The 27,256-nt window shown below is 41.9% G+C and overlaps 2 protein-coding genes and 1 long non-coding RNA gene across 4 annotated transcripts in view; 2 read left to right on the forward strand and 1 right to left on the reverse strand.

Moving 5' to 3' along the window:
- Nucleotides 1-25,369, reverse strand: LOC309691783 (uncharacterized protein). Its single transcript, XM_082509726.1, has 10 exons — nucleotides 25,346-25,369; nucleotides 18,806-18,949; nucleotides 16,581-16,781; nucleotides 15,468-15,764; nucleotides 15,030-15,104; nucleotides 14,055-14,348; nucleotides 13,668-13,785; nucleotides 10,683-10,884; nucleotides 9,370-9,504; nucleotides 1-5,115 (listed from the first exon to the last, which is right to left on the reverse strand). The coding sequence occupies exons 3-10, from the start codon at nucleotides 16,630-16,632 to the stop codon at nucleotides 5,026-5,028; spliced, it is 1,263 nt and encodes a 420-aa protein (XP_082365852.1). The 5' UTR covers nucleotides 16,633-16,781; nucleotides 18,806-18,949; nucleotides 25,346-25,369; the 3' UTR covers nucleotides 1-5,025.
- The window catches only part of LOC309691790, a 301,080-nt gene that overhangs the window by 14,912 nt on the left and 258,912 nt on the right, over nucleotides 1-27,256 (forward strand). The gene's annotated exons all lie outside the window — the stretch shown is intronic.
- Nucleotides 24,940-27,213, forward strand: sco2 (synthesis of cytochrome C oxidase 2). Of its 2 annotated transcripts, none has more exons than XM_082509727.1 (2): nucleotides 24,940-25,051; nucleotides 25,754-27,213. In XM_082509727.1, exon 2 carries the CDS (start codon nucleotides 25,766-25,768, stop codon nucleotides 26,570-26,572), a length of 807 nt encoding a protein of 268 aa, XP_082365853.1. In that variant the 5' UTR covers nucleotides 24,940-25,051; nucleotides 25,754-25,765; the 3' UTR covers nucleotides 26,573-27,213. The 2 variants fall into 2 exon arrangements, with proteins under 2 accessions (XP_082365853.1, XP_082365854.1); XM_082509728.1 differs by having other exon boundaries at nucleotides 24,961-25,043.

Here is a 27,256-nt window from a genome sequence, read left to right on the forward strand (position 1 = left end):
TTTACCAGTAATTCTGAAAATATACCATAATGCTGAACACATGAAAGACAAGGAAAACTATGTTTATTTGTATTAGATCATTTAACAAACATAAAATACAGTCCCAGACAGATGTTATCATGGTGCAAAAACATCAAGAACAGAGATCAAAAACAAAGAAGAGAAACAGCAGCCAGATGACAGTGATGTTCCACTTTTTTGCGGCTCAGATTCAGGACGCCAAAGTAGAAGCAGAGTTCATACAGCACACCTGATACTTGACAGTAACACCTGACGCACAATCAGCAGTGAAATCTGAGGAGTTTAAACAGTCAGACATTTTTAAATCTTTTCACCGTGGTCTAAGTATACATCCAGGATGAACCTAGCTTTGCAAAAAGGCTAGAACTCAGGGGCAAACTGACAGCTATCAGTGTCTTCTGTATTTTCTTTTTTAAAGCTCATTGGCAGTTTCCCCCTATGTGTTTAACATCCTAATCAACGCTGAGCTTGGCTAATCACGTTTAAACATATGAACACTTGTCCCACCCCCAAAACAAAATAAAACTAAACAAAACAACAAACCATAACATTCATTTTTATACCAACTAGCATGATGTTGAATAAATCTATTGCTAACTACCAAATAAATCCCAAAATATGGAAAAACATTTAGCATACTATCTTTAGTTATGCTGGCTAACATATGTTAAGCTAGGCTAAGCTAATTTTATAAACACCAGTTACAAAAAACTACAACAATGCCTGTCAGTACTAGAAGAACCTAGTGTAATGCCTGCAGTGGCTAATAACAACAAAAATATCACTTAGCTAATAAAACATGCCAGTATTTCAGCAGCTACACGGACTTGTGCTAAATTAGGCTGAACTAGCTGCTACTGATAGATAACTATAATAATAAACTGCTATTTCCATTAGACACAGCTGCGCGACACAACACCAGTTAGAAACCAGCAGGAAAACATGTTGCGTTAAACTGTTTGTAGTTCTATAAGTTAAACTAGTTCAGTGACAATGTCTTTAGCTGTGTGCCACATAAACTTAATGTAAACCATCATGTAGATGTTAAGGTGCTCCCATGGTTCCAGTGTTCATGCTCAGCTTGGTTAAACCCAGATGAAACTAAAATCCACCATAAAAACAATTGGCTAATAACACAGTCTGCATCAGCTAATGGAAGAATTGGATTTTAGCGCTCATGCTACAGCTTGGCTGAAGCTGCTACAGCGGCTACATCTACTCTTCTAATTTCATGCAAAGTCACTATTCCTCTAAACCTAACATGCAGGATGGAGATACCTACTGTGAGCTAACGTTTGTCAGGACTGTGCTAAGGATGGACGGATTCAGGATATCACTGATAAAACAAAATATGCCTTTTCACTTTTACATTTTAATTTTGTGAAAAGAGAACAACAAAAGGATCAGATAAGTACTAGTTCTGTTTTCAGAAGTACATAAAAACTATCACAGACCTCCAGAAATTGATATCAAGTGCAAGTTACTGTGGCAGAAACAACAGCAGATAAACTGACATATTTTGTATTTTGATTATATTATTGTGACTTTTGTCAAGATAACTCCAACACAGACATACGAGAACCATCAGAGGAGATTTGGTGGCCTAACAGGAAGCTCAGATGTTTGAGAAGTTTTCAAAGTAAATTCATATTCACACAATAGATGAAAGAAAGTTTTTTAAATTGTTCTATAAATTCAGATGTGATTTCTGCATAATGGACAAACAGTCTGAGTTGTGCTGCTGTATATTAATGTATCAGGAAACCAATAATCAGTCCACCCCCAGACTCTTCTTAATGCTAGATTTGCAAACATCTGACAAACTATCACATACTTATTATCACAGAAGCTGTAGGAAAATTATGCACTTTAAAACAGAACAAAGAAGAAACCAAGCGGAAGAAAAATCAGAACAAAGCACCTGATCAAAGCAAAGATACCAAGACGGTACAGAGGAACACCGGCATGCAGCTTTTAGGAAGATTTTTGTAATTTTACTGACATAATAATAAAAAAATAGTATCGAGTTTGTATTCACAGTAAAACACAGATTTAAAAACATTCTGGAGGAATTGATTCAGTGCCAGTTAAGGTCGTGGAAGTCTCGAATAAATTACATATTTTCAGACACATTTTTAACACAAGACCAGCAAAGGCAACACTAAAAACAGTGAGAGCCCCGATACAACACAAAACCAGATTCAAGCCCAGGAAATACCAAAAACACTAGCAGGTCAAATATAGGTTATAACTATTAGTATTTTATGTTCTAAAATATCAGATAAAATTAGTTGAAACTCACTGATCAAAATGATTAAATAATGTGCAACTCAACATCTGTCTAATTATCTCATTAATGTTGACTTAGCTAGTGACATTAATGAGATAATAATTTTTTGTTCCTAACTGGTTTCCCTTTTCTGGCAGTAATGGGCTTTCATACCTTTAATTTGAGTAAATAAGTACATTTAAAAAAGTTACCCCGTGAAAGTTGTGTGGCAATTAAGTCTTTATCTTGACTAACCTTTCATATATATTATTGTTTTTTTTTCTGCTGGGAGCTGACCTACACATATTACTAAGAAAACTTCACAACATCAGTTAAATGTGTAAAATATGTTTTTCCTTCAGCAAGTGTCTTTAAAGTAGGCTACACGTGTTTGTCATGCAAAATGTTTATAGGAGCTCCTAACAGCACATGCTACTAGTTGTTTTAAACAATACAGTATAATAGCCTGATCAAACTTCGGATTTAATTATTAATTAATTTAAATAATCTTAAATTAATTAATAAGCCTTTATTAATTTTAAATTCCCATAGTTTGTTAAAGCCCTGCTTTATCAAATTAATGCTCTTAATATCTTCAGTCAAGTACACTTGTCACAGTTCAATCTTCATTTGCAGTGCCATATGTTGTAAAGAAACTGGAATGTCTGAGCTAGTTGTTATCTTACTGAAACAAGTTTGACAGAAGTACCTTGTTCCACCCTGAAAGGGATCACAGTCATCTGAACAGCTTATTCTTATTTTCTAGGATTATTTGGTCTCTATTTAAATGTAAACATAACTTAGGAACCATAAAGTTTGAAATGTGTGCAAAAGCAAAAAAGAGATGTATTTGGGTATCTCCCACAGTAAAAAAAATTCAAAAGCTTACAGAAAAAGACGTGTTTATTCAGAAGGATGATCTGAGGCATCTGAGAAGTTTGATCAACCAAAATGCAGATGCAGACTTCTCTTTGGGGTTTTACATTAAATGCTGAATTTTTGCCGCCCCTTTCAGACAAGATCCATCCCAGTTTTTAATTTCTACAGAAGAAAAAAAATAAACAAAACAATATTCAATGTTGGAATCTAAATAAAACTTTGTGTCCTTATCACTGTCATTTTGAATTCAGTGAAAGGTGTTCCACTACATGACATCATTTCTGGTCCTCCTCCATTATTATTTGTAAATAGATATTGCCCAGTGCCCTTATTTGATTAGGACTGTATATGAGCTTAACTTCTATCATTTTTCAATTAATCAAATTTTCATGAAATTCATTTTGCTGCATTGTGCTCAACTGTTAGATGTAAAATAATGTATCATCTGCATGCATAAAATTTGGACTTTTTTAGTAAAAAAGTAATTTTCTGTTTAATCATTATAGTTTTCAGTTCATTACGTTTTGATCAAACTCTGCTCTTCGTAAAAATAAAGAAAAGTTTCATCTGCATACACAATCTAAAATTTGCATGTTAAGTAACACTAGCATTTGCTGTGTTTTGATTTTAATCACATTTTCTACAACATGCTAAAAATGAACAACAAAAAAATCCCCTTAGCATTATTTCAGAGAAGGAGGAAAGTGTCTGTTCAAAAATAAATCAATAAATAAATCAATGAAAACCATCTGCTACACCTAACTGTGCAAAATAAAAACAACTCTGGCACAATCTGAATTTAAACACAGTGTAATCAGTCCACAGAAATTATCTCTCTTTAGAAATGAGCTTTAGGAAATATATATATTTTTAAAGTGCTATTTTACTTTTATAGATAGTCATACTACACATTTGAAAAACATAAATCCAGACATGTAAACGGATTTATAAGAAGTGAGGAAGGTAAAATAAAGCTAATCCCAGTGTTTCATGCTACAAACCAGACCTGCTGAAACTTAACGCTGATTAAAGTTAATCAGCGTTAAGTTTCTGACAAATACATGATCAGATGATGTATAACATTAAGAAGGAAGGAAGGCAGTATTTGAAGCGCTAAACAATCAAGTTTTATCTGCTACTGTTTTCTCCTTTATCAGTAAGTGCAAAGTACTCCTTAAACTCACCAGGACAGAAATAAGGCAAATAATTTTAAAGCTGAAGGAAAATATAATAACTCAAGTCATTTTTAAAGTAAAAATGTGCTACTTTTTCAGAGTGTTGCCTTTAAATTAATGAGCCTTTTGTTTTGGACTGCTGTTTGATCAAATCTCATTTTAATGAATAATCACCAAAACTATTCAAGTAAGTAAGCATGTTTTATCAGTAAGTTAATTAGATCATTTCACCCCATGAGTTTATATTTTCCATTTTAACACTGAATGTAGAGACATTTTTTTTTTTTTTATATGTAGCATCCACTAACACGAAAGTGAAACTTAGTCCATTGTCTTCACGAACCTCATGACAAGCTACTTCTGGTACTTCTGGAAGATACAACAAAATGAGATATTCTGTTCAACTCTTGAACTGTGATGGTGAGTACTCAATAAATCAACCGCTTGACCATCTGCGCAGAGCTGACCTGCAGGAAGAGTAAAGAATCATAGTAGACGATGTCGGGAATTCCTATTGCTTTCCCCTCCAGCACTCACTGACGTCTGTGGCGTTTGGTCAAAGAGTCGTGGAGATGCAACAAGCAGACATCAGGATGGTCACATGTATGAGGGCAGCACTGGATGGATGACGGCAATCCCACAATCCTACAGTTCACCGTGAGGTCGCTTCCTGTGTACTCCTCAAGCCCTGGTGAAACTAGGGACAACCAGAACAGCAATGGCTGCCACGGCGACTGCCACCACTGCCAGGTTCCAGCCTTCACAGTCGCGCTGCCGGGAGACGACAAGACAGGTTAGAATAAAATTAATTTATAAGCACATTAGGTTTTAGCCACATGCTGGATATTTTGGAAACTTTAAATGGAGTTTGAAACTTTATTTTGACTTTGCAGTTCTTTTCCATTTGGATGCACCAAATAATGGAAATGTCTATAAAAAAGGGGACAATACTTTTTATAAAAGAGCACTACATTCTGACCTCCCACCACATTTTGAATGTGCTTGTAGGATCTGGTCCAGAGGGGTGAAGAAATCAGGTGGCCCCTGAAGCAGAGCCTCTTCAACCTCTGCATATTCTAAACACATATGCAAAGAACCCACACAAATTGACAACAAAAAATACTGAATATGACCATAAGCGAAGTTTTAGTGTGGAGCCTTTAAGATGTTTGGGAACTTTTAGATGTTCTGCGAATCCATTCGTACTGGTCACAAATGAAGAGTGAGTGGCAGGTCATTCAGTATTTTTCTAACTACCTCTGTATGGCTGTGTTTAGGCGAAAGGTGAAGGATGTTTTTTGTGCCTCACAATTACAAACAGAGTCAATGCTAAGATGCAATCATACATAAACTGAAAATATTTAATCTTACAGAAAAAGTCCGTGCTGTGTCACAAGCAAAGACTCTTCTGATTCAAGATTTTCTTTACTGGCATTATGTTGCTAGAACATAACAAAAATTACAGTGGTGCCCTCGGTGATAAAGAAAATACAAAAAAGATAAATAAAGAAATAGATTTTCTTTAAAAAGATATAAAAGATAAAAGTATGGAAGAGGATTAGGGCCACTGGGGGAAAAAAAAGAGTGGGAACATCTTTTTCTTTCTTGTTTTCCAGAATTCCGAGAAAAAAGTAAGAATTCTGACTTTTTTTCTCGGAATTCTGACATTAATCTAAGAATTAAAGTGTAAAGATTACATTATTATGGGCTCTTTGATGGACAGATGGTAAATGGACCGGTTCTTATATAGTGCTTTTCTACTATGAGCTAACTTTGCACAACTTGGCTCATTCACACATTCACACCCATTCGCACAAGCGCTTCTTTCTATGCAAGTGTTTTCTATCTAACATTAACACAGATGATGGAGGCATCTGAGAGCAACTTGGGGTTAGTATGTTGCCCAAAGATATTTGGCATATAGAAAGCAGACGCGGATTGAACCACCAACCTTCCTTCATATTTGATTTGCTTCACAGAAACTCAAGCAACCTGACAAAACAAACTGAGCCCAGCATTAAATCAGTCGGGACATGAGCATGTAAAATCATGGCTGATGGAGGATGGAACACCCGGCACGGCTGATGTACTACTACAGTTCAAACAAACAAGTAAAACCTGGATTTGAACAGAGATTGGGAAGTCATGGTGGCAGAGGTTTCCACTTTTAAACTCTTTAAATGACAGAGGGGTTCATCTGAAGCAATTGTTTCTTCATTTGTGGAAACAAATGCAGAGGCAGTTTTCCTTGAAAGCGCCTGGTAGAGGAAGAAGGTCATGGCCATACCTGGTCCCATCTAAGACGCCAGCTCCTCCCACCAGCACCAAATCAAGGCCACTATTACAATCATTCCTATGAAGGGGATGGAGAGAACAGGGGGCTCAGACTGGCGAGTGCAGTTCTGGGAAGAAGACAGAAGGTAGGAGTGTGGGGAGTATGGAGAGAGGAGAAAATAAAAAAATCAGAATAATAAAGTCAGAGGACGTGAGGGCGAACGGCAAGCAGGGAGCAAACGAAAACGAGTGATCTGATGTGAAATGACTGATAGGCAGGCAGGTCGATCATGAAAACTCATCAAATTTTCAGAGAATTTTTCAGTTTCTCGTGTAAATTTCATGTGAAACAGAAGAGACGGCAATCAGACAAAAAAATGGAAATGAAGTGAGGAAACTGAAAAATTAAAGACAAGATGGTGAGGTTTTTTTTGTTTTGTTTTGTTTGAAGTCTTTAACATTAAAACATCAGCATCTTGTCATTTCAAGACTTTTGGAGATCAAATCTGAAGCATCAGCAGCCCTGCAGGAGCTTTTGGGTAAGAACTACCAGGTCAGCTTTGGCTGTAGAGAGCCATCTTAAAAGTTGATGTGTTTCCTAACAAGTTTGTTAGCCTAGCGTTAGTATTCTCACAAGTGAGTTTATATCTCACTCGGTGAAAATATCCTAAATTCATCCTAAAATGTTTATATTTCACAAAGTGATATTTTCTGGAGGCCTGTGAAAAAATCCCATTTAATTTTTGCCAAGGGAAGGAGGAACTAATGTCAATGTTAAAGGCTGCTACTATCAAAATAATGACACCCCTGCAGTGCTGCATGGTGGATAAGAAATTGAATGAATTATCTGATGAAGAGGAGTGGATTGGGGACCAGGTCACTGTTTACAAAGTCCAAAGAAAAGAAAGGCAAGTGCCACAACAAGTTCTGAGTCAAACCTCATGTCAGCACTAGTGAATGCAAATGCTCGAGTCAGGAAAGTTCCTCAGCAAGTCTTAGAAAACCAAACTCTGTGTAGTTTTAGTTTTTAATTTTACAGTTTACATTTCAAATTACAAGTAGGAGTGTTGAAAGCATGGCTGGAGATCCAGATAAGGGTGAAGTCAAACAGCAGGTCTTGAGTGCTGACTTGGACAAAGGATTATGATTTTCACAGCTATGCAAAAATCCATACCAGTTTAACTGTCCATGAAACTAGATAAGAAAGAACAATTAGTAAAACTACATTAATGTCTTAAAAATTTAAAGGCTGGATAACCACTAATTTAATGGTTGTAGATTTAGATAAAACTGAGGTTAGTGTACTCTGCCCTGAAAACCTTAGAAATATGGCATATAACCAGATTCTTACTCTGGCTGGCATAAACTTGACCTCCAGTAACACTGTGAGAAATCTTGGAGTCATTTTTGACCAGGATATGTCCTTCAATGCGCATATTAAATAGATATGTGGGACTGCTGTCTTCCATTTCTGCAATATCTCTAAAATTAGAAATATCCTGTCTCAGAGTGACGCTAAAAGCTAGTTATTGTATTTATTACTTCTAGGTTGAACTGCTGCAATTTGTTATTTGTATGCCCTAAGAACTTCCTGAAAATCTTTCAGTTGAACCCAAATGCTGCAGCAACAGTACTGACAGGTGGCCTCTCTTCATTTGCTCCCTGTTAAGAATCCAGAATTTAAAATCCTGCTCTTCACATTTAAGCTCTTAAATAATCAGGCCCCATGTCATTTTAATAACCTCATAGTACCATATCACCACATTAGAGCACTTTGTTCTCACACTGCAGGCTTACTTGTGGTTCCTAGAGTATTTAAAAGTAGAATGGGAGGCAGAGCCTTCATCTTTAAGGCCCCTCTTATGTGGAACTATATCAGACTAGATGGGTTGCCCCTCCCTGATCCTGGTTAGGCTGGAGGTTTTTTCCTGTTAGACGGGAGTTTTGCTCCTCACTGACACCAAATGCTGCTCCTTGGGGTGGGGGGTGGGGGGGGGGGGGGGGGGTGGGGGTCATCTGATTGTTAAAGTTTCCAATCTCTTTAATCCATTTGACATTATGAAAAATGAAAATCAGTTGAATTTCACATCCTACCTAGTGAACCCTCAAGTCAATTTGAGTCATAAGGTGTGAAAAATTGACAGTTGATCAATACTGAGTCACCTAACTGGGGAATTTATTTGTTCAAGTTTTGGAGTCTCCGGGAAGAATTGATTTACTGATGTTAAAGTAAAGAGTCCCAAACTGTTTGGACTGGTCTGTCTTGCAGGAGATGTTCCATATCAGATGAGCTGTAAATGTCTGTGTTCTTTGTTTTTGTATGAAATTCATTTTCAAGGGCTGTGCGATATAGGCGAAAGACCAGACAAAAGACAACGTGCCCTGAAGCGACAGACATTTAGAAGCTCACAGAAAAACTGTCAGAAACCGGCCACGAGCAGAGCTGAAAGCAAAATGATCCAGAGAGCGTTTGGGCTTAGCTGTTACCGGCCAACATGCACACAGTACAGACAGAGAGGCGTCATGTGACAGAGCACGGACCAGATTTTTTTTCTCTAAACACTTACCTGAAAATGTTCTGCTATGTTAATCTAAACCTCACCCTTTCCTCTCCAGAGGGAGGGAGTTTTAACCCTAATCTCTGTCAGGCATGGTTACTTGAGACCAAATAATCTATCAGTACTGAAACATTAACATTGTAACATACCCAACTTCACTAAGCACCTGAGGCTTTTACCTGTGACCTCTCACCTGTGACTTCCTGCCCACCAGTTTTTGCAGCTCAGCCTTGCAGCGCTGCAGCTCCTGTTCAAGTGCCGCTCGCTCCCGCTGGCTGCAGTCATACAGCTGCTGAAGCTCGGCCAGCTCACCTTTCAAACCTTCACACTGAAGGAAGGACAGAAGAAACACAACAACAAATCAATAACAGATATTTATATAAGAGACAAAGATACTATGGGCAGGTCAGGACCTCTTTGGTCTGTAAACCTGAAGACTATTGGAAGATGCTGATTCCATACTGGGAACAGTCAAAGGATCTTGCAAAGAAAAGCGTCTGGACTTCTTTAAGTTGCTTGAAGACGTTTCACCTCTCATTGGCATCCTCGAAAGAGTGTCCTTTATCCTTAAGATGCAGATGGACTGCTGAGTCTTGTCCTGTGGAGGTGGCTCTTCTGTGTTGTGCCATGCGCTTGTGAAGTGGCTGTTTGGTCTCTCCAATGTAGAGGTCTGAGCATTCCTCGCTGCACTGTACAGCATGAGGACACTCTTTCGAGGATGCCAATGTTCACATTTTGGACAGAGGACAGATGGACAGATGGTTTGAAAGAGGAGTGAAAGAAGCCATCTATGTCCACTGTGAGCGACCATCTTTGAACAGAGGCGGGGGTTTACGACACCAACTCTCTGCCATCTATAATCCAGTTTTGAGATCTCTTCCCAGACGCCTTAACGCCCACTCACATCCTGGGCCATCTGACCTCAGGAAGTCGCATGATAAGGTGGGGCCAGGTTTCACAATGAACACACCCGAAACTCTGGCTGATTGGGACCCACACCCAGTTTCACACCTTGGCTCAGGCGATTAGAGGATCATCAGGGGGTCCTTTTGTCCCTCTGTGGGGGGTTACTCCCACTAGGTTTATATCTGGGACTCTCCACCATTTGACCTTAGAACTGAAGAAGTTTCTCGGATGAGAGGTGAAACGTCTTCAAGCAACTTAAAGAAGTCCAGGCGCTTTTCTTTCCAAGCTCCTTTGACTACGATGACCTGGATGACTGAGAACCTTCACAGACATACTGGGAACAATTTCCCACAATTTCATTAAACATGTACCATGACAGTAAAGCATGTTTCTATTCTATTCTATTCGAGTTACAACTGCCTGTTTTTTAATGTTGAAATGCTGAAATTTGCCATGCTGCTACAGATGACTGTTAAAGGTAAAATCAAAAGCTTTGCAATTCAAGATATCAACAGTCTTTGGATTAAACTGACCAAATATGATGTCCGTCTGTAGTAAACATCCAGATGTTTTAGCTCATAAACAGCAGTCACCTCTCACCTCTCTCTGGACCTTCTGCGCTGTCTCCTCAGCTTGTCTCAGTTTGACCTTCAGGATGCTGATCTCCTCCTGTATATCAGATGAGTCCTTCTGCTCAGGTCTGGACTGGAACACCGTGATATAAGAGTCCGCCTTCACCTGGTTGTCCTTTTCATATTCAGTACTGCCCTCCGCTCTGACTGCCAGATACACGTCATCACACCTGTTTGCCATTAGACAGAAGATCTGTTGGAACAGTAGCTTCAGGAGACAAAGTGAGATATATAATAACACCCTAAAAAAAAAAAAAAATACCCGCTCGTCCCTGCAAGCGGTCTATCCTTCAAGCTCAGGTCCTCTACCAGAGGCCTGGGCGTTTGAGGGTCCTGCGCAGTATCTTAGCTCTTCCTAGGACTGCGCTCTTCTGGACAGAGATCTCCGATGTTGTTCCTGGGATCTGCTGGAGCTACACACCTAGTTAGGCAGTCACCGCACCTAGTGCTCCGATTACCACGGGGACCACCGTTACCTTCACCCTCCACATTTTCTCAAACTCTTCTCTGAGCCCTTGGTATTTCTCGAGCTTCTCGTGTTCCTTCCTGATGTTGCTGCCATTCGGAACTGCTACGTCTATCACTACGTCTCCTTCTGTTTGTCTACCACCACTATGTCCGGTTGGTTAGCCACCACCATTTTGTCAGTCTGTATCTGGAAGTTCCTCAGGATCTTAGCTCGGTCATTCTCCACCACCCTAGGGGGCGTCTCCCATTTTGACCTCAGGACTTCCAGGCCGTATTTGGCACAGATGTTTCTGTATACTATGCCGGCCACTTGGTTATGGCGTTTCATGTATGCCCTGCCTGCTAGCATTTTACACCTTGCTGTTATGTGCTGGATTGTCTCAGTGGCATCTTTACACAGCCTGAACCTCGGGTCTTGCCTGGTGTGATAGACCCCAGCCTCTATGGATCTTGTACTCAGAGCTTGTTCTTGTGCTGCTATGATTAGTGCCTCTGTGCTGTCTTTCAGTCCAGCTTTGTCCAGCCACTGGTAGGATTTCTGGATATCAGCCACCTCCTCTATCTGCCGGTGGTACATACCGTGCAGGGGCCTGTCCTTCCATGATGGTTCCTCCTCTTCCTCTTCATTCTTGGGTTTCTGCTGCCTGAGGTTTTCACTGAGCACTCGGTCAGTTGGGGCCATCTTACTGATGTATTCGAGGATGTTTGTTGTCTCATCCTGGACTGTGGTGCTGACACTCACCAGTCCCCAGCCTCCTTCCTTCCACTTAGCGTACAGGCTCAGGGTGCTGGACCTGGTGTGAAACCCTCCATGCATGGTCAGGAGCTTCCTTGTTCTGATGTCAGTGGCTTCTATCGCCTCCTTTGGCCAGCCTATTACCCCAGCAGGGTACCTGATAATGGACAGGGTGTAGGTGCTGATAGCCCGGATCTTGTTCTTACCGTTCAGCTGACTCCTCAGGACTTGCCTGGCCCTCTGCAGGTACTTGGTGGTTGCAGCTTTTCTAGCGGCCTCTTCATTGTTCCCATTTGCCCGTGGGATCCCCAGGTACTTGTAGCTGCCCTCTATGTCTGCAATGTTGCCTTTTGGTAGTTTGTTTCATGCATTTATTTTTTAAATAATTCTATTGAAGCATGGTTGAAAAGCAATGTCTGACTTTCATTGGTTGACATTTATAGAATTTTTATTTATTATTACTTTTGTCAGATTAAGGTTATTTCTGTGACCATTGTGAGATTTTCTTTTATTGACTGAAGGGTACCAACAATTTTGTCCACATCTGTATCTATTTAATATGCGCACTGAAGGACATATCCTGGTCAAAAATGACTCCAAGATTCACAGTGTCACTGGAGGCCAAGATAATGCCATCCAGAGTAAGAATCTGGTTATATACCATATTTCTAAGATTTTCAGGGCAGAGTAAAATAACCTCAGTTTTATCTAAATTTAAAAGCGTTAAATTAGTGGTTATCCAGGATTTTATGTCTTTAGGACATTGCTGCAGTTTAACTAATTGGTGTGTTATCTGGCTTCATGGATAGATAAAGTTGGGTGTCATCTGCATAGCTGTGAAAATGTATGCTATACCTTCTGGTGATACTGCCAAAAGGAAGTATGTATAATGTAAATAGAATTGGTCCTAGCACAGAACCCTGTGGAACTCCATAATCAACCTTAGTGTGTAAAGACGACTCTCCATTTACATGAACAAATTTGAGTCCATTAGATAGATATAATTAAAACCACTGCAGTGCAGTACTTGTAACACTTACGTCAAGTTCTAATCGCTATAATAAAATATTATGGTCAACACTATCGAATGCTGCACTGTGGTCTAGCAGGACCAGCACAGAGATAAGTCCACCGTCAGAGGCCATAAGAACATAAATTGTAACCTTTTGTCAGCCTGGCTACAGTGCTTTAGAGAAACCTGGGGTTATTCTTATTTTCGTCAAACAATGATGAATAGTGAGACGTTCTAGCTTTATGGGGGACATTTTCAAAACAATAAAGCAGCAAACTATTTTTTCAGGCTAAATAATGAACTTCTAAATTTGTGATATGCCATTTTCTCTCCAGCTTACAAGTTATCTTTAAGGTTTGTGTTTAAGAGTTACACCAGGGAGTCAAGTTCTTGTGATCTGGTGCTTTCTTGTTCTGAGGAGCCACATTGTGCAGAGTCGTACACAGTGAAGAAGTAAAATTATTAACAAGACCTTGAACTTAGTTACAGTGCTTTCAGAAAGACATCTGCTGTTATGAAATCTATTCCCCATTGCCGTGTAATTCATTATTGTAAATTTAAATATTATTAGGAAATGATCAGACAAGCTCTGAGCACAAGATCCACAGGGGGTGGGGTCTACCACACAAAAAAAGCCTCTGGTAGAAAACCCAAGCTTGAAGAATTTTCGCACATTTTAAGAGTCAGAGTGTCAGGTGTAGGTGGATGTTTTGACTGAAGCTGCTCAGGTCACTCACGCGTCTTGTTGTTGTTGCAGTTCCTCCACCTTGTTGTTCAGCTGTTTGTTGTCACTAGTCAGATTCTGATGTTGGTCTGTCAGAGAGTTGAACTCGTCCTGCAGCTGAGTGACCTCACCTGTATCAGTAGACAAAGACTGATATCAGTATTGATTAACTGACTAATAATTGTCTTATTGATTCTAATGAAGAAACAAACATGTTATTACATCTCTGCATTATTGGTGCATCAGATGTTTGTTCACTTTGTTTCCTTCATCTCAGGTGATAAAGGTCCCATCTGTTAGTTACAGTTCTCCTACTTAGTTACAGTTACTAGTACTAAACCTTAGATAATGCAGGTTAATATTACTTAGAGTTATAGTTACTGTGTTTAGTTGCAGTTACCCTGTGTCAGTGTGCTGTGGCTCTTCATGCTCAGCTCAGCTCTCAGTGTTGTCACCTCAAGTTCGTACTCGGCTGTTGTGGCATGCAGACGCTGTAGCTCCGCCCTCAGACGGCATAGCTCTTCCTGAAGGGAGGCAATGTCATTCTCTCTCTCTGCTGCTGCCTCCTCGGCTGCCTGCTGCAGCATTAGCACCTCCTCTTGAGCTGAGCGTAGCTCCTGCTGCACCTCCTCCAGCTCGCTTTCCTTCTCCTCCTCCAGACTGTCCATCTCCTCCTGGACTGAACGCAGCTGGGCTGAATGAGTCAGACAGCGTGAGAGAATTAGAGTGAGAGTCAATATCACAGTTTCAGAGTCTCAGAGAGTTAGAGAGTCAGAGTCAGTGAGTCAGAGTCTCAGAGAGTCAGAATCAGAGAGAGAGTCAAAGTCAGTGAGTCAGTGTCAGTGAGTCCAAGAGTCAGAGTCCGAGAGAATCAGAGTTAGTGAGTCAGAGTCTTAGAGTCAGAGTCAGAGAGTCAGAGTCACTGTCTCAGAGAGTCAGTGTCTCAGAGAGTCAGTGTCTCAGAAAGTCAGTCTGAGTCAGAGTGTCAGAGAGTCAGAGAGTCAAAGTGTCAGAGAGCAAGAGAGAGTCGGGGAGCATCAGAAAATCAGAGTCAGAAAGAGTCGGAGCGTCATAGTCAGAGACAGTCGGAGAGATCAGAAAGTCACAGCGAGTCAGAAAGTCAGAGAGAGTCAGTGAGTCAGAGTCTCAGAGTGTCAGTGTCTTAGAGATCAGAGAGTCAGTGTCAGAGAGTCAAAGTGTCAAAGAGCCAGAGAGAGTCAGTCAGTGAGTCAGTGTCAGTGAGTCAGAGACAGTGAGTCAGACTCACAGTCTCAGAGTGTCAGACTCTCGGAGAGTCAGAGTCTGTGAGTCAGTGTCAGAGTGTCAGAGAATCAGAGTGTCATACTGTCAGAGTCAGGGAGGTGAAGGAGCTCACCTTGCAGCCTTTGGATCTGCCGGGTGAAGCTCTCGGCCTGGTGGGCGCTGGCCAGCCGCTCCTCCTCTAACAGACCTTTGAAAGGAGAAATGATATAGAATAGAATAGAATAGAATAGAATAATCCTTTAATTGTCCCACATGGGGAAATTTGGGTGTAACAGCAGCAAGAAAGACACATATACAAACAAACAGTACACAAGACACAGAACAGAAACATACACAGTTTTCACATATTTACATCAAGGACAAAGGTTACCAAAAACAGAGTACTGTACCGTTATTAAATTGAATAAAATGAAATACAGATAAGAGGAAAGTTACAGAGCTGATGTAAACCTCTATGTTTGTTGGGAGCAGTTTTGATTGTGCTCCTGCATAACAGGAGATGCAGAAGGAGTAACAACCGTGAATATGAAGCAAAGTGACGTTTCCTCACCCTGTAGCTCCATGAAGCTCTCCTCATGTCTCTGAGACACCTCCCGTGTCTCCTCCAGCTCCAGCAGTAGCTGCAACACCTGAGCCTTCAGCTCCTCCAGCTCCTCTTCTTTACCTTTATCGCCGCCTTCCTCCTCATCCTCAGACTTCTCTTCCTTCACCTCTTTCTCATCCTCCTCCTGCCCCTTCTCTCCTTCACCCCCTGTCTCCTCCTTCTCCTCAAGGGACTCCCTCTCTTTGGCTGTGAGGGTATCTGCCAGCATGATGGGCTTCTCCTCCTTCAGCTCACAGAGCTCATCTGCTCAGAGAGGAAGGAGACAATGAAGAGGCAGAGGAGGATTTTTAACAAAGAGAGATGAAAATACACTTCTCTTATTTTGTAGGAGTTTCCAAATAAAACAATATTTATTTTAAAAGATTATAAAACCATGATGTACTTCTTTACTTGACCACCAGGGCTCTTCTTAATAAACCAGGTTTCTTCTTGTTTGTCACTGAAAGTCATACCCTTTATTTTAGTGGGAGATAAATACCGAAACTGTCTGAGGTTTTCAAGCAGGTTAACAGTTTTTATCAAATATCCTTGTTTTAAATACTTTAAAATCCTCTAAATTTACTCAATGTCCAAATTTTTTGTGTGCTGTGCTGCAGAGACATCTGCTGGATTTAACCTTTATTTAATCTGGTGCATCATTAACAGCAAATCATTTAAAGTGAGGGGCAGGGAAAAGGTAAACAACTGAATATACCTGACTTCACCTGGCAGCAAAACACCTTTAAATGTGTGTACCATCAGCATAAAAACAACAAAAGAGTTAAAATCCCATAAAATAAGATAATTCTAATATAATATTTCATATAAAGGAGAACGTGTTTCTCTTAAATCAAAAGTAATAATTTGAATTTCAGCGTGCACCTCAGTCTGCACCTCTGACACACATTTGAAATGTCTACACCTTGTTCTAGCCTCTATGGTTTTTATGTGAAACAGGAAGTGCTGAACATAATTAACAAGGTGAAGATAAAATAAATGTAAGGTAAAATAAATGGGACTAAAAATGAAGACTCTGATGCTTATCCCTTCACACAGACACACGCACACACAGTGACTGACCGGATGGGTCGAGGACCTCCTCGATGACAGGCGGCAGCCGGAAGGCATCCATGTTTCCTCTGATTGACGGGAAGCTATAGAGATGAGGGGGTCAGAGCTCCAGAGGGGTGAGGAGGGGAGAGAATGAGGCAGATGGAGCCCAGGAAGGGTCCTCACGCTCCGGGTAGAGAGAGCCGCTGCAGCCCTTTCATCCTTCTGGAGCTGGGAGGGAAACACAGGGGGAGGAGGGAGAGGCGGTGAGAGCTGCGACAGATACTGCATCACGAGGAGGCGGGCAGCGTGCAGGCCTCAAACACACACTCTATCTCCACATGTCTCACTCTGCAGCTCTGCTGCCTTTTAACCACCAACCCGCATAACCTCAGTGAGAGGGGAGCAAACACAGCATCTCTCTGCGGACACCACTGCCACAAGAACCAATCAACAGCTACCATGGGCGGCTGGTGTCATCTATACAGTTATAAATTGGGACCGCTCTTCATGACAAATGACTGAAATAAGAATTGACCACAGAGATCACCTGGACCACTGAATCCCTTAACTCTCAGTTTGCTGGTATGTTACCTACAAATAGCGCTAACCTTTAGCAGACTGTGAATAAAAGAGGGCTATCGGCTGTTTGCTTTGTGCCATCAGTTTTAGCATTTTGACCCATGAGGTGCTATGTTTTGTTTTCAGAGGGCAGAGCCTCACAGACACAAATACCTGTGCAGTAACATCCAATCAAAATCCTAGAATTTCACTGGTGACCAAAACTGGAGCTCAGACTTCTTGGATGGCCTGTTAGTAAAATTAAACATATGACTTATAAAAACATTTTCCCCCCATACAGACGTTATATTTGATATGAACCCCAGATAAACTTTTGCAGTCTCCTTCTTTTCCAGCTTATAAATCTATGTCATCTGCATGTCTTATTCTTCCCATTCCTGTCTTTTACTTCCTTTTACTTATCTTTATGATGTAACAGAAGTAAAATAGTTTCAGGAAGTGGGAAATTATGTACAGCGCACAAACCAGTTTCTATCCCGTCTCAGACTGTAAACATGTTTATTTTAACAATGAAGTCTATTGGTCCTGGGTCACTCCTGGAGCCTCTAGTGGAAACTAGAAGAACTGCTAGTTTGGAGCTTCAGTGCTAGCTTCATTTATTAATCTTGGAATGTGTTTTACGGTTCTGTGCAGTGCTTGTTCTTCATCAGTGTGGCCTTTGATGATCGTTTAGAGAGGTTTGTTGGTCTCCAGAGATTGGTTGGTTGGGAAAGGCTGTCAGATTTAAGGCTGCGGTTGTGTTTACCTGGAGCTTGGTATTCAGATTATATTTATTTAAAGTTTAAACCCTTCAGAGGAAACGATCCACCTGATTTCATGACTTAAACCTGAATGTCAAACTGCTCCTCTGCTGAGATTTTAAAACACTCTGACTGTAAATATTTTCAGGGACGAAGCGCTGACGAGAACACACATCACATTTCCCGATTGAAAGGATGTAAAGATAACTTGAAACCTTCAGTCACACTGCAAGTACTCATGCATTCTGCATGTAAGTGCAGCCGTTCAGGGATAGTTTAAAGGGACCAGCACACATTTCTGTCTGATGCCAGGCTTCTACAAAACACTCCAAAACACACAAAAGACTAGAAAAACAGACACAGCATGATCAAGAAGGACAAAAAGACTGATGAGAACACAGTGCTGATACAGAAGCATCGATTAGCTTTAACACCTCAGAGTTCCCAGCTGACGTGGAAACTCAAACATGAACACTGAGGCACAAACAGGAACAGCTTCAGCAATGTTAATCTGATATATCTGCAGAAACTCCTCATGTTGAAGGTTTTACACTGAGAGCAGCTCTGACATGAGCTGGATTACAATCTTATCCTCACTATTACACATTAATACCACCATGTCATCACCCTCTATATGTGCTCTGTATGTGCTGTCCTGCTGCTGATATTAAAGTCCTCATTCATTGGTCTGTGTCATTTCGTTGAGCTTGCACTGTGACCATAAAGCCTGAAATCCCCCTGTTTCCCTGTCATTGTGCCTTCATAAAGGAAAAGTTTAAATGTCATTCCTTGGATTTTCTGCTGGAACATCCTCTCCCTGCCTCATTGCAGTTTTAAAATGCTGAACTCTTCCATTAGAATCAGCTAACAGGCTGTGGCACGACCTTTTTCTGCTGCTCAAACACAACACATACATGCAGGATGAAGACGTACCTGATGCAGATCTGCTCGTCTCTGAACCACTCTCTGTGGTTTCAGGCTTTGCTGCAGACCTCCTCCTCCTCTTCCTCCTCCTGTTGTCCTATATTTCCTCCTCAGCTGCTCTCTCAGCGTGATGCAGAGTGACGTCACTACATGCTACAGACGGACAGAGGCCATGATGTGAATGCACAATCAGCCTACATGACGTCATTTATTAACCCATTCCTGCCTCTGATCTGCAGTCAGTGAAACTGAAGACGTGTGAGTGGCTGCAGCTGCAGACATAACAAGGATCACATTTCTGTGGCCCAGGTTATGATTCACCAAGTGGTCAGACAGAAACAGTGTTCAACTCTAACAAGGCCATGTGAAGCAAAACAAACACAATAATGACAAACACTGATTTTATTTCAGTCTTGATACAGAAAAAAAAGACTGATATCAGTATTGATTAACTGTCTAATAATTGTTTTAATGGGGAATAATTGTCTTATTCCCCATTAAAAGTAATGCTTCACTGCGGTTTTAGTCTCAGCTGAAAGTCTCTGGGTCGCACCTGCAGGAGAGATTTAACACAAGGTGACACAGACGCTCTGCAAGACTCGTTGGCTCTCAGTCAACTGCCGGTGAAAATGGAAACGCTGCAAACTCGCTCACTTCTGTTGCTAGGCAACACAAATCCAGGCTGGATAACATTAAAGGCCACAAAGATGAGAGAGGAGGGAAATGAAAGCTGAGCACCGACCTCCCAAAGATCCAGGAAGCTGCAGGGTTAAAACTAAAACTCCACCTGAAGGTTCAAAATCCCCACAGAGACAGAGACCAGAATCACTGACATCTACAGTGAAGAGGTTTCCAGTCTGCTCATTCCCAGTTTCAGAGTTTTCCCAGAACCTCTGAGAGCAGCTCTGTGACTGACAGCCTCGCTGAACCCACATTCAGCAAACGGGATACAGCACAGATGAGCTTTCACTTCATAACGACACAACAGCAACTCTTGATGATAACAATAATAATAATAATAGTGTGTTTGGGACCTCCTGCCTTAAAACCAGCAGTTCTTGAGCCCCCTGGTGGCCTCTGCAGGTGGTGGGAGGAGTCAAACTAAGTGAAATAAATAGAAATAAACAAATTAGTATTTTTTTTAAAAAAAACTCTGTTATGGTGATGAAGGGTAAAAGGTGTAGGGTTGACCACTGCAGGACCACCTTCAGGAGAACCACTGCATGAAAGCAGCTTTCCTCTGATTGGCTGCCCTTTGCCTGGCTTCCTCTCGCAGCTGTGAAGGTTGAGAAAACAAACTGTAAAATAAATAAATAATCTTAAAATAAATAAGTCCTGATGAGGAGTTAGAACCTCGAGAGCGGAGTAGAGACAAGCTAATGGGTCTGACGAAGACACCCCCCCTGTGTGACATCACAGATATCCCAGAGTAGAAAAAACGGCATCTGCATCCTGATGTTTTGGCTCAAACTGAGCACATTATTATTAGAAACTGCGTGAAAGTTTGTGACTGTAGATCTGAAACTCTACATTTAAATGATGGCTCTGAAGACTCTGAAACTTGGAGGGGAGTAAAAGATTAAACCGTCTCTGCTGTCTGAGTCTCTACTTCTGTCTGAAGCTCAAAGATGTTTGTAGACGCGCTGTGTTAGTGTGGACGTGCAAACAGGACGTGAACACAGTGAGAGATGCTGTGTGTGCTCAGCACTGCAGGGTTATGTAAAGGCTCTAAATCACTCAGCTGGACTCTTTGGTGGTGGGTCTCATTAGCAACAGGGATGAGACCGACTACAGAAGTGAGGTGAGACGCCTGGCCACGTGGTGTGCTGACAACAATCTCTCTCTGAACGTGGAGAAGACGAAGGAGATTGTTGTGGACTTCAGGAGAATGCACACCCAACATGCTCCTCTGACCATTGACGGAGCGTCTGTGGAGAGAGTGAGCAGCACCAAGTTCTTGGGTGTGCACATCACAGAGGATCTCTCCTGGACGTACAACACCACAGCACTGGCCAAGAAATCACAGCAGCGTCTCTTCTTTCTCCGCAAACTAAGAAGAGCAGGAGCACCAGCCCCCATCATGTACACTTTCTACAGAGGCACCATCGAGAGCATCCTGTCGAGCTGCATCACTGTGTGGTTTGGAGCCTGCAATGCGTCCTGTCATAGAACCCTCCAACGCATAGTGAGAGCTGCAGAGAGGATCATTGGTGTCTCTCTCCCCTCCCTCCAGGACATTTACAGCACCCGTCTCACTATAAAAGCCCTTTGCATAGCGGCTGATCCCACACACCCAATGCAAAGCTTCTTCAAGCTGCTGCCGTCGGGGAGGAGACTGCGGAGTCTCCAGGCCAGGACCAGCAGGCTGAAGGACAGCTTCATCCATCAGGCTGTCAGGAAGCTTAACTCCCTCCCGATTCTGCCCCCTCTCCCCTCTCTCCTCCACGGTCTCACTGAACTCTGTCACACACACACAAACACGCACACTCTCTGACTCACTCACTGGCCTGCACCAGTTACCAGTCACTTTGTGGAGCATTGGACTGCCATTACCTCATAAGACTTTGTTGTTACACTTTCTCTTACCGTACACTACTAAATCTCCATTTGCACTATTTGCCTATTTGCACTACTCTGCCTGGTTTACACTCAATGTCACTTACCCATTATATTGTATATTATATAGCTTTCTTGTTATATGTAAAATTGTATTTATTTAAATTTTTACTTTTTAATTATTTTACTTGCATTTTTTAATCACTTTTATATTTAAATATATTTAAATGTTCATTTGCTATTTATCTAGGGATTGAAGAGTAACGCAATTTCTATTCTCCGTATGTCCTGTACATGTGGCAGAATCGACAAATAAAGTTGACTTTGACTTTGACTTAAACTGGCTTTCAGCCCTCACGTCACTGTCAGAATCACAGGTGACCTGAAACTCACGTCATTGGACAAAGGAAGGAAACACAGGCAGGCACAGAAAGAACCGGCCAATCAGGACGCCCCAAACTGGAGGCTTTGTCCTGTGAGGAAACGGTGCTAACCACTGCAGCACCTGGAAATAATAATAATAATAATAATAATAATTGTAACATGGTAGACTAATGTGCCTGTGTTAATTCAGCTCCATATTATTATGTGAAGTTGCACTGGGTTGGGAGTGGTTTTGTGTGTGTGTGTCACATTTTTGGTGAGCCAATGGCTGGAATGGGGTTGGACTAATTAGAGGAAGGTGTAGGGGAGACCGGGGATAGTTGTAACATTTTTGACATTTCTGTCTGTAAATTGAAGCTCTTTTAAGGTAGTGGATTCAAAATGTAATGCAAAGTATTTACATGTCTCAACTATTAAATAGTGCAGCTATTTTCTCTGCAGCACAATTATCCATTGCATGGTATGGTCTCAAACACGAAGAGTGAAATGTTACAATTAACCCCATAGTCTGGGTTAGTTGTAACATATCCTGGGGTGAAATGTAACACAATGAAATAAGGGTACTAACAAAACATTAACATGTAATCTTTGTTTATTCAACACATGAATGCACTTAGAGCCATTTATGTAGCTCTGTGTGTGTGTGACAGAATGCAGAAATCTAGCTTTTGAACATATTCCAACCCCCCAAAAAAGACAGGTTATGGAATTTTCTGCAACTGAATATTTCATTAATTTTGGTTGGTCTTCCTTGAGTTTGGCCTCATTGGATCAGTGGGCATTATAACCTACAACTCTTGCACCAATTTTGAACATAACAATGAAGCTGAAAAAATGTAGTTGTTCACCAGCATCGCAATTCCATTACTTTTTATCATGGCTTACCTTGGTGTGGTTTGCAAAGTGCTTCAGAAAGATGAGGAAATCTGTTTCTTGCACCCATCCTGACTTATTTCCACTACCAGTACTTCCTACTGGTCCATCTCTGACACAGTGGTCTGCATAATGTATGTGTGGGAACACAAACAGTGGAGGAATTGTGTTGCCAATGGCATTAACCACATATACAAATGAAACCAGTGAACCTCTCTCTGCTGATGTCGTTGCCCCAACTTGTTTAATATAAGTTAAAGTAATAGTGTGGCAAGTTGTAACATCTGCATTATTGTTACAACTAACCCAGACTGTTGCTGTTACAACTGACCCAGACTCCTATAGCCATGAACTAGCTAACATTACAGCCAACGGCTAAAACATTAGCACTAAAGACCTACACAGAATATATCCCCATAGACATACAAATAACATAATTTAAGTTTGATGAGTTTAACTGAAAAGCAAATAATGCTATTAGAAATTGAAATAAAGTAGAAAAACTTACTTTTTGCCATACAAATTACTTTTTTTCGTGTTAAATTGTCTGTGTTTGACAAAATGTGCTGATTTTTCACATGTGATAGCAGAACTGAATTGGGCATGCACAGGATGAGTCCAACATGAGTCACATCATTTGAAACTTAGCCCTGATTGGAGAAATTGGAAGTGTTACAACTGACCCACGTTACAACTATCCCCGGTCTCCCCTACTTGATTGCACTGATACACTGGTCTACTTATAGCCCACACTACAAACACTGCTGTGTCATTTTGTCTCTCTGTGCAGGTATGTAATGTGATGAAAAGAAATCAGATATGTTTGGGATGGATGGGTTTTGCGCTATGAATTTTATACTGAATGTGTCATTTTGTCTCTCTGTGCAGGCCAGGGCCTATTATATGCCACAACCTAAAGGCAGCAGAGTTGCAGAGGCTGGAGTGACCACTGGCTATATGCTTGCAGGGGTCTCCAAGGACAACTTCTAACCCTGTTAAAGGCAACACGCGGAGTGCAACTGGCCATGTGGCATAGCTGGCTCTGGCCTTGGGACTATGTGTTTTTATACGATTCATAAATGGGACACTGGACTGTTTTATCTTTTATCTCTTGATATTTTTTTGTCAATAAATTATCTTTTAGAATTTTATTGACTGTCATTTTTTTGCCCACGACTGAGACGGTTGGTCAGACCTAGAATCTTTCTTTGGGTGTGTTACATAAGAATAAGAATAATAAGAATAATAATAAGAAGAAGAATGATAAGAGGAAAATCAGCTGTGCACTGTGCATGCTGTGTGTTTGCGCTGCGATGTGACCTGGTTCCTTCTTCAGTGGTGCTTCAGCCGGTTTGTGCTGCCCTTAGAGCTCATTAAAGAAACATGGAGCGACGCAGCAGAGAAGAAGCTGAGCTGCGCGAGACGGACGGTTAGAGGACGCACGTGAACCATGATTTTCAGCTTCTTAGATTAAATCCTAAAAAACGAGTTAAAACCTGAATGATCAGTCAGAATCCCCTCTGAGCGCTCGTTCTGATTTAATTTAGAGGTGAAATCACGGAAACATGAGTATTTTTACCTGATTAGTTTCAATTCTTGATTTTTTTCCCCGTTCTCATCGTTCAGGTGAAGTTCTGAACTCTGAGCTCAGGTTACCCGAAAGCTGCTCTGACTGCAGGAGCTGTAATAAATTATGTTAGTTGTGATTTTGTATGATTTCCTGATAACATGAACGTGCAGATGTTTGTTTGATTAAAGTGGAGCGCATCTGCAGTTGTCGGACGGCGCCATTCAGAGGAAGAAGCCAGTCTTACAGCTGATAATGACATGAAAGACATTTTACACAAACATGATGAATGAAGAGAGGCTGTTGTGGAGATTACGTGTCACCAGGGCTGTATCCCAATTCAGGGTCTGCAGCCTTAAAGTACGCGTCGTTAACGGTCCACAAGGGCCGCGCACTCAAAGACCGCTAAGGCCGGAAGTGCGAGGCTTCTGAAATGGGACGGTCTAGCCTCGGTCGCGCTGCCCAGGTTGCCTAGCAACCATGATACTAACAGCTGGAAACGTTTCATACAGCTTTGCTTGACAGAAATGAAGGAGAACATATTTTTGTTCATTTGTTTGTTTGTTTCTACATGGGCTTTGATTTGATAAGTATCTAAGGCTGAGACCACAGGACTGTAAAAACATGATTACTAAATTTGTCTCAGTATTTACTTTAAATATCCATGAAATCATCACATTCTCTGTAAGATTAAAGGTGGAGACAAGTGCAGTTGTAGATTTAGGAGTCCTGCTTCGTCACTCCAGCAGGTGGCGGCACTGCATCTCGATGTTTGCGGTAAACCACCATAGAAGAGGAAGCAGAAGCCGGAGGAGTGTTCGGTGGACGTGTGGCAGGAGCCGGTCACATTAGTGTGGGGTCTAAAAGGTAAACAGGTGAGTCCGCACCTCGTTTTTACCGGAACTCGCTGAATTCACGAGGCTAAAGCAGCTCGTGCATTAGCATTATCCCGAGCCGACACTCAGTTAGCTTTTGGCTAACCGCGTGCTCCTTAACCTTCAGTCACCAGGAAACCCTGTAGCACTGTCCTGACATCAGCTGTGTGTGTGTGTGTGTGTGTGTGTGGGGGGGGGTCTCTTCGGCTGGTGTTTGTATGTGTTTATCGTCATTTGTCCTGTGACGTAACAGCGTCGTGACGCGGTCAGTAACAGGTGAGGACGTAAACTCACCTGAGAGTTACTGAAGGTCTGGGGTCTAGGTAAGGCAGTGTCACGTGGGTTTAACTTCACTAAAACAGGAAAAATCCCCAAAGACGATTAAAAGGGTAATGAGTGTATGGAAGACCAAAGGGGCCAAGATTTTACATTTAAACTAATTATTTATTTATTTATTTTATGAATGTCAGAAACTAATAATAACACGTGATGATAATGGATTTTATTTTGGTAAATTTTTAAAACTAAAATAATGTTTTGAGCTTTGCGTTTCAGTGTGTTTCTGAAGTCAGACTTCAAATAAAATAAGCGGATCTAAAGTTTAATAGACACAAGTGAAACATGTTTTATAATCAATAATTTGACAGATTAATGATCAGAATAAATAATATAATAAAATAATCTGGTCTTCCTGTCTTATAGCAGGTGGTGGAGATGTTGGGGCTGCGGTGCATCATGGGTGACCTGCGAGGAGGAGCGGCACTCCGGAGGACATTTGTGTCTTCGGCGGTGCTGAGTTTGAGGTGGCGGCTAGCACCGCAGGACAGGCTTCCTCAGGCTCGCTTCCTCTCTGGTGATCGGGACTCGTCGCCGTCAGTAGTGGCTAAAATGAAGCTGCGGACTCGGCTGCTGGTTACGCTGTTGTTCGGCGGCGGGTTGCTGGGTGTGTGGTGGTTTGTGCACTCAGAGAAACAGCAGAAGCTGCAGCAGCAGCGAGTGGAGCAGCTGCGGCAGGTGGCGCTGGGGCAGGGCACTTTCAGCCTCATGGACCACACGGGGTGCCGCCGGACGAAGAAGGACTTCCTGGGCAACTGGGTGCTGCTGTACTTTGGCTTCACGCACTGCCCTGACATCTGCCCCGAAGAGCTGGAAAAGCTAAGCACTGTCGTGATGACTCTGGACCGCGACGCCTCGCTGCCGCCGGTGCAGCCCCTTTTTATCACTGTAGACCCAGAGCGGGACGATGAGGCGGCGCTTGCCCGGTACGTTAAAGACTTCCATCCCCGGCTGATTGGGCTGACGGGGACGGTCGAGGAGGTGAAGCACGCAGGGCGGGACTACAGAGTGTACGCCAGCGCCGGGCCCAAAGACGAGGATGGCGACTACATTGTGGACCACACTATCCTCATCTACCTTGTCAGCCCTGACGGCCTCTTTCTCGACTACTACAACAGGATGAAGAGTGATGAGCAGATCGCCGACAGTGTCCGCAAACACATCAAAAACTATGCCACGCTGTGAGCGCTGGCTATATAGCAACCAATTACAGACTGTTTTCATAACAACCCCACTCACAGCTGGGGGATAAACTGCTTCTTGTCCTAAAACGGGACACTTCTCCATGGTAACACAGAACTGTAAACGTGTTTGAAGTGAAAGTTTGTCGATAATAACAATGTAAAATCCAGAGAGCATGCTCCCTCACTTCCTGTCTCAGCCTGATGGTTTCAGTGTGTGTGTGTGTGTGTGTGTGTGTGTGTGTGGGGCCTGGTGTCAGGAGAGGAACACACACAGATTTCCTGTTTAAGGTGTTCCTCTGTTGACACCTAGACAGACTTCCTGTTCCTCAGACAAGTGAAGCAGTCTGACTGCTTCCATGTGGAGCTGAGATGTTTATCAGGTTAAGTTTACTTCTCTCTTGCTCAGTGTGGATGAAGTGTGTTAACAGCTGGAAGAAGTGCATGCTGGGCATTTCCTCCAGTCTGTCACATAAATGCCAGTGGGACATGCTCTCTGAGAAAGTGTCAGTTTTCATAGTTAAAGGTCAGATTGGCCTCAGGGTGTGAGGACCTCGCCGATTCCTGTGAAGAGGTCAGCGATAGGGCAGATCATGCTGGTCACATGGAAACTGATCAGCTGTAATGTTGCTGTGGAAACAAGTTATATTATGGCGGACTTTAATGAAGCGTGAGTGACAGACAGGTT

Source organism: Aulonocara stuartgranti, assembly GCF_965226115.1.
Source record: "Aulonocara stuartgranti genome assembly, chromosome: 17".
NCBI classification, from domain to species: domain Eukaryota; kingdom Metazoa; phylum Chordata; class Actinopteri; order Cichliformes; family Cichlidae; genus Aulonocara; species Aulonocara stuartgranti.

What these genes read in the sequence shown, in the direction of transcription:
- LOC309691783 (XM_082509726.1), bottom strand. Translation starts at nt 16,632, where the DNA reads ATGGATGCCTTCCGGCTGCCGCCTGTCATCGAGGAGGTCCTCGACCCA. An exon ending in GGAGGTCCTCGACCCATCCG is followed by an intron (nt 15,765 to 16,580) that starts GTCAGTCACTGT and finishes CTCTCTGAGCAG; the next exon opens with ATGAGCTCTGTGAGCTGAAG. An exon ending in CTGCAACAACAACAAGACGC is followed by an intron (nt 10,885 to 13,667) that starts GTGAGTGACCTG and finishes AATGGCAAACAG; the next exon opens with GTGTGATGACGTGTATCTGG.
- sco2 (XM_082509727.1), top strand. Translation starts at nt 25,766, where the DNA reads ATGTTGGGGCTGCGGTGCATCATGGGTGACCTGCGAGGAGGAGCGGCA.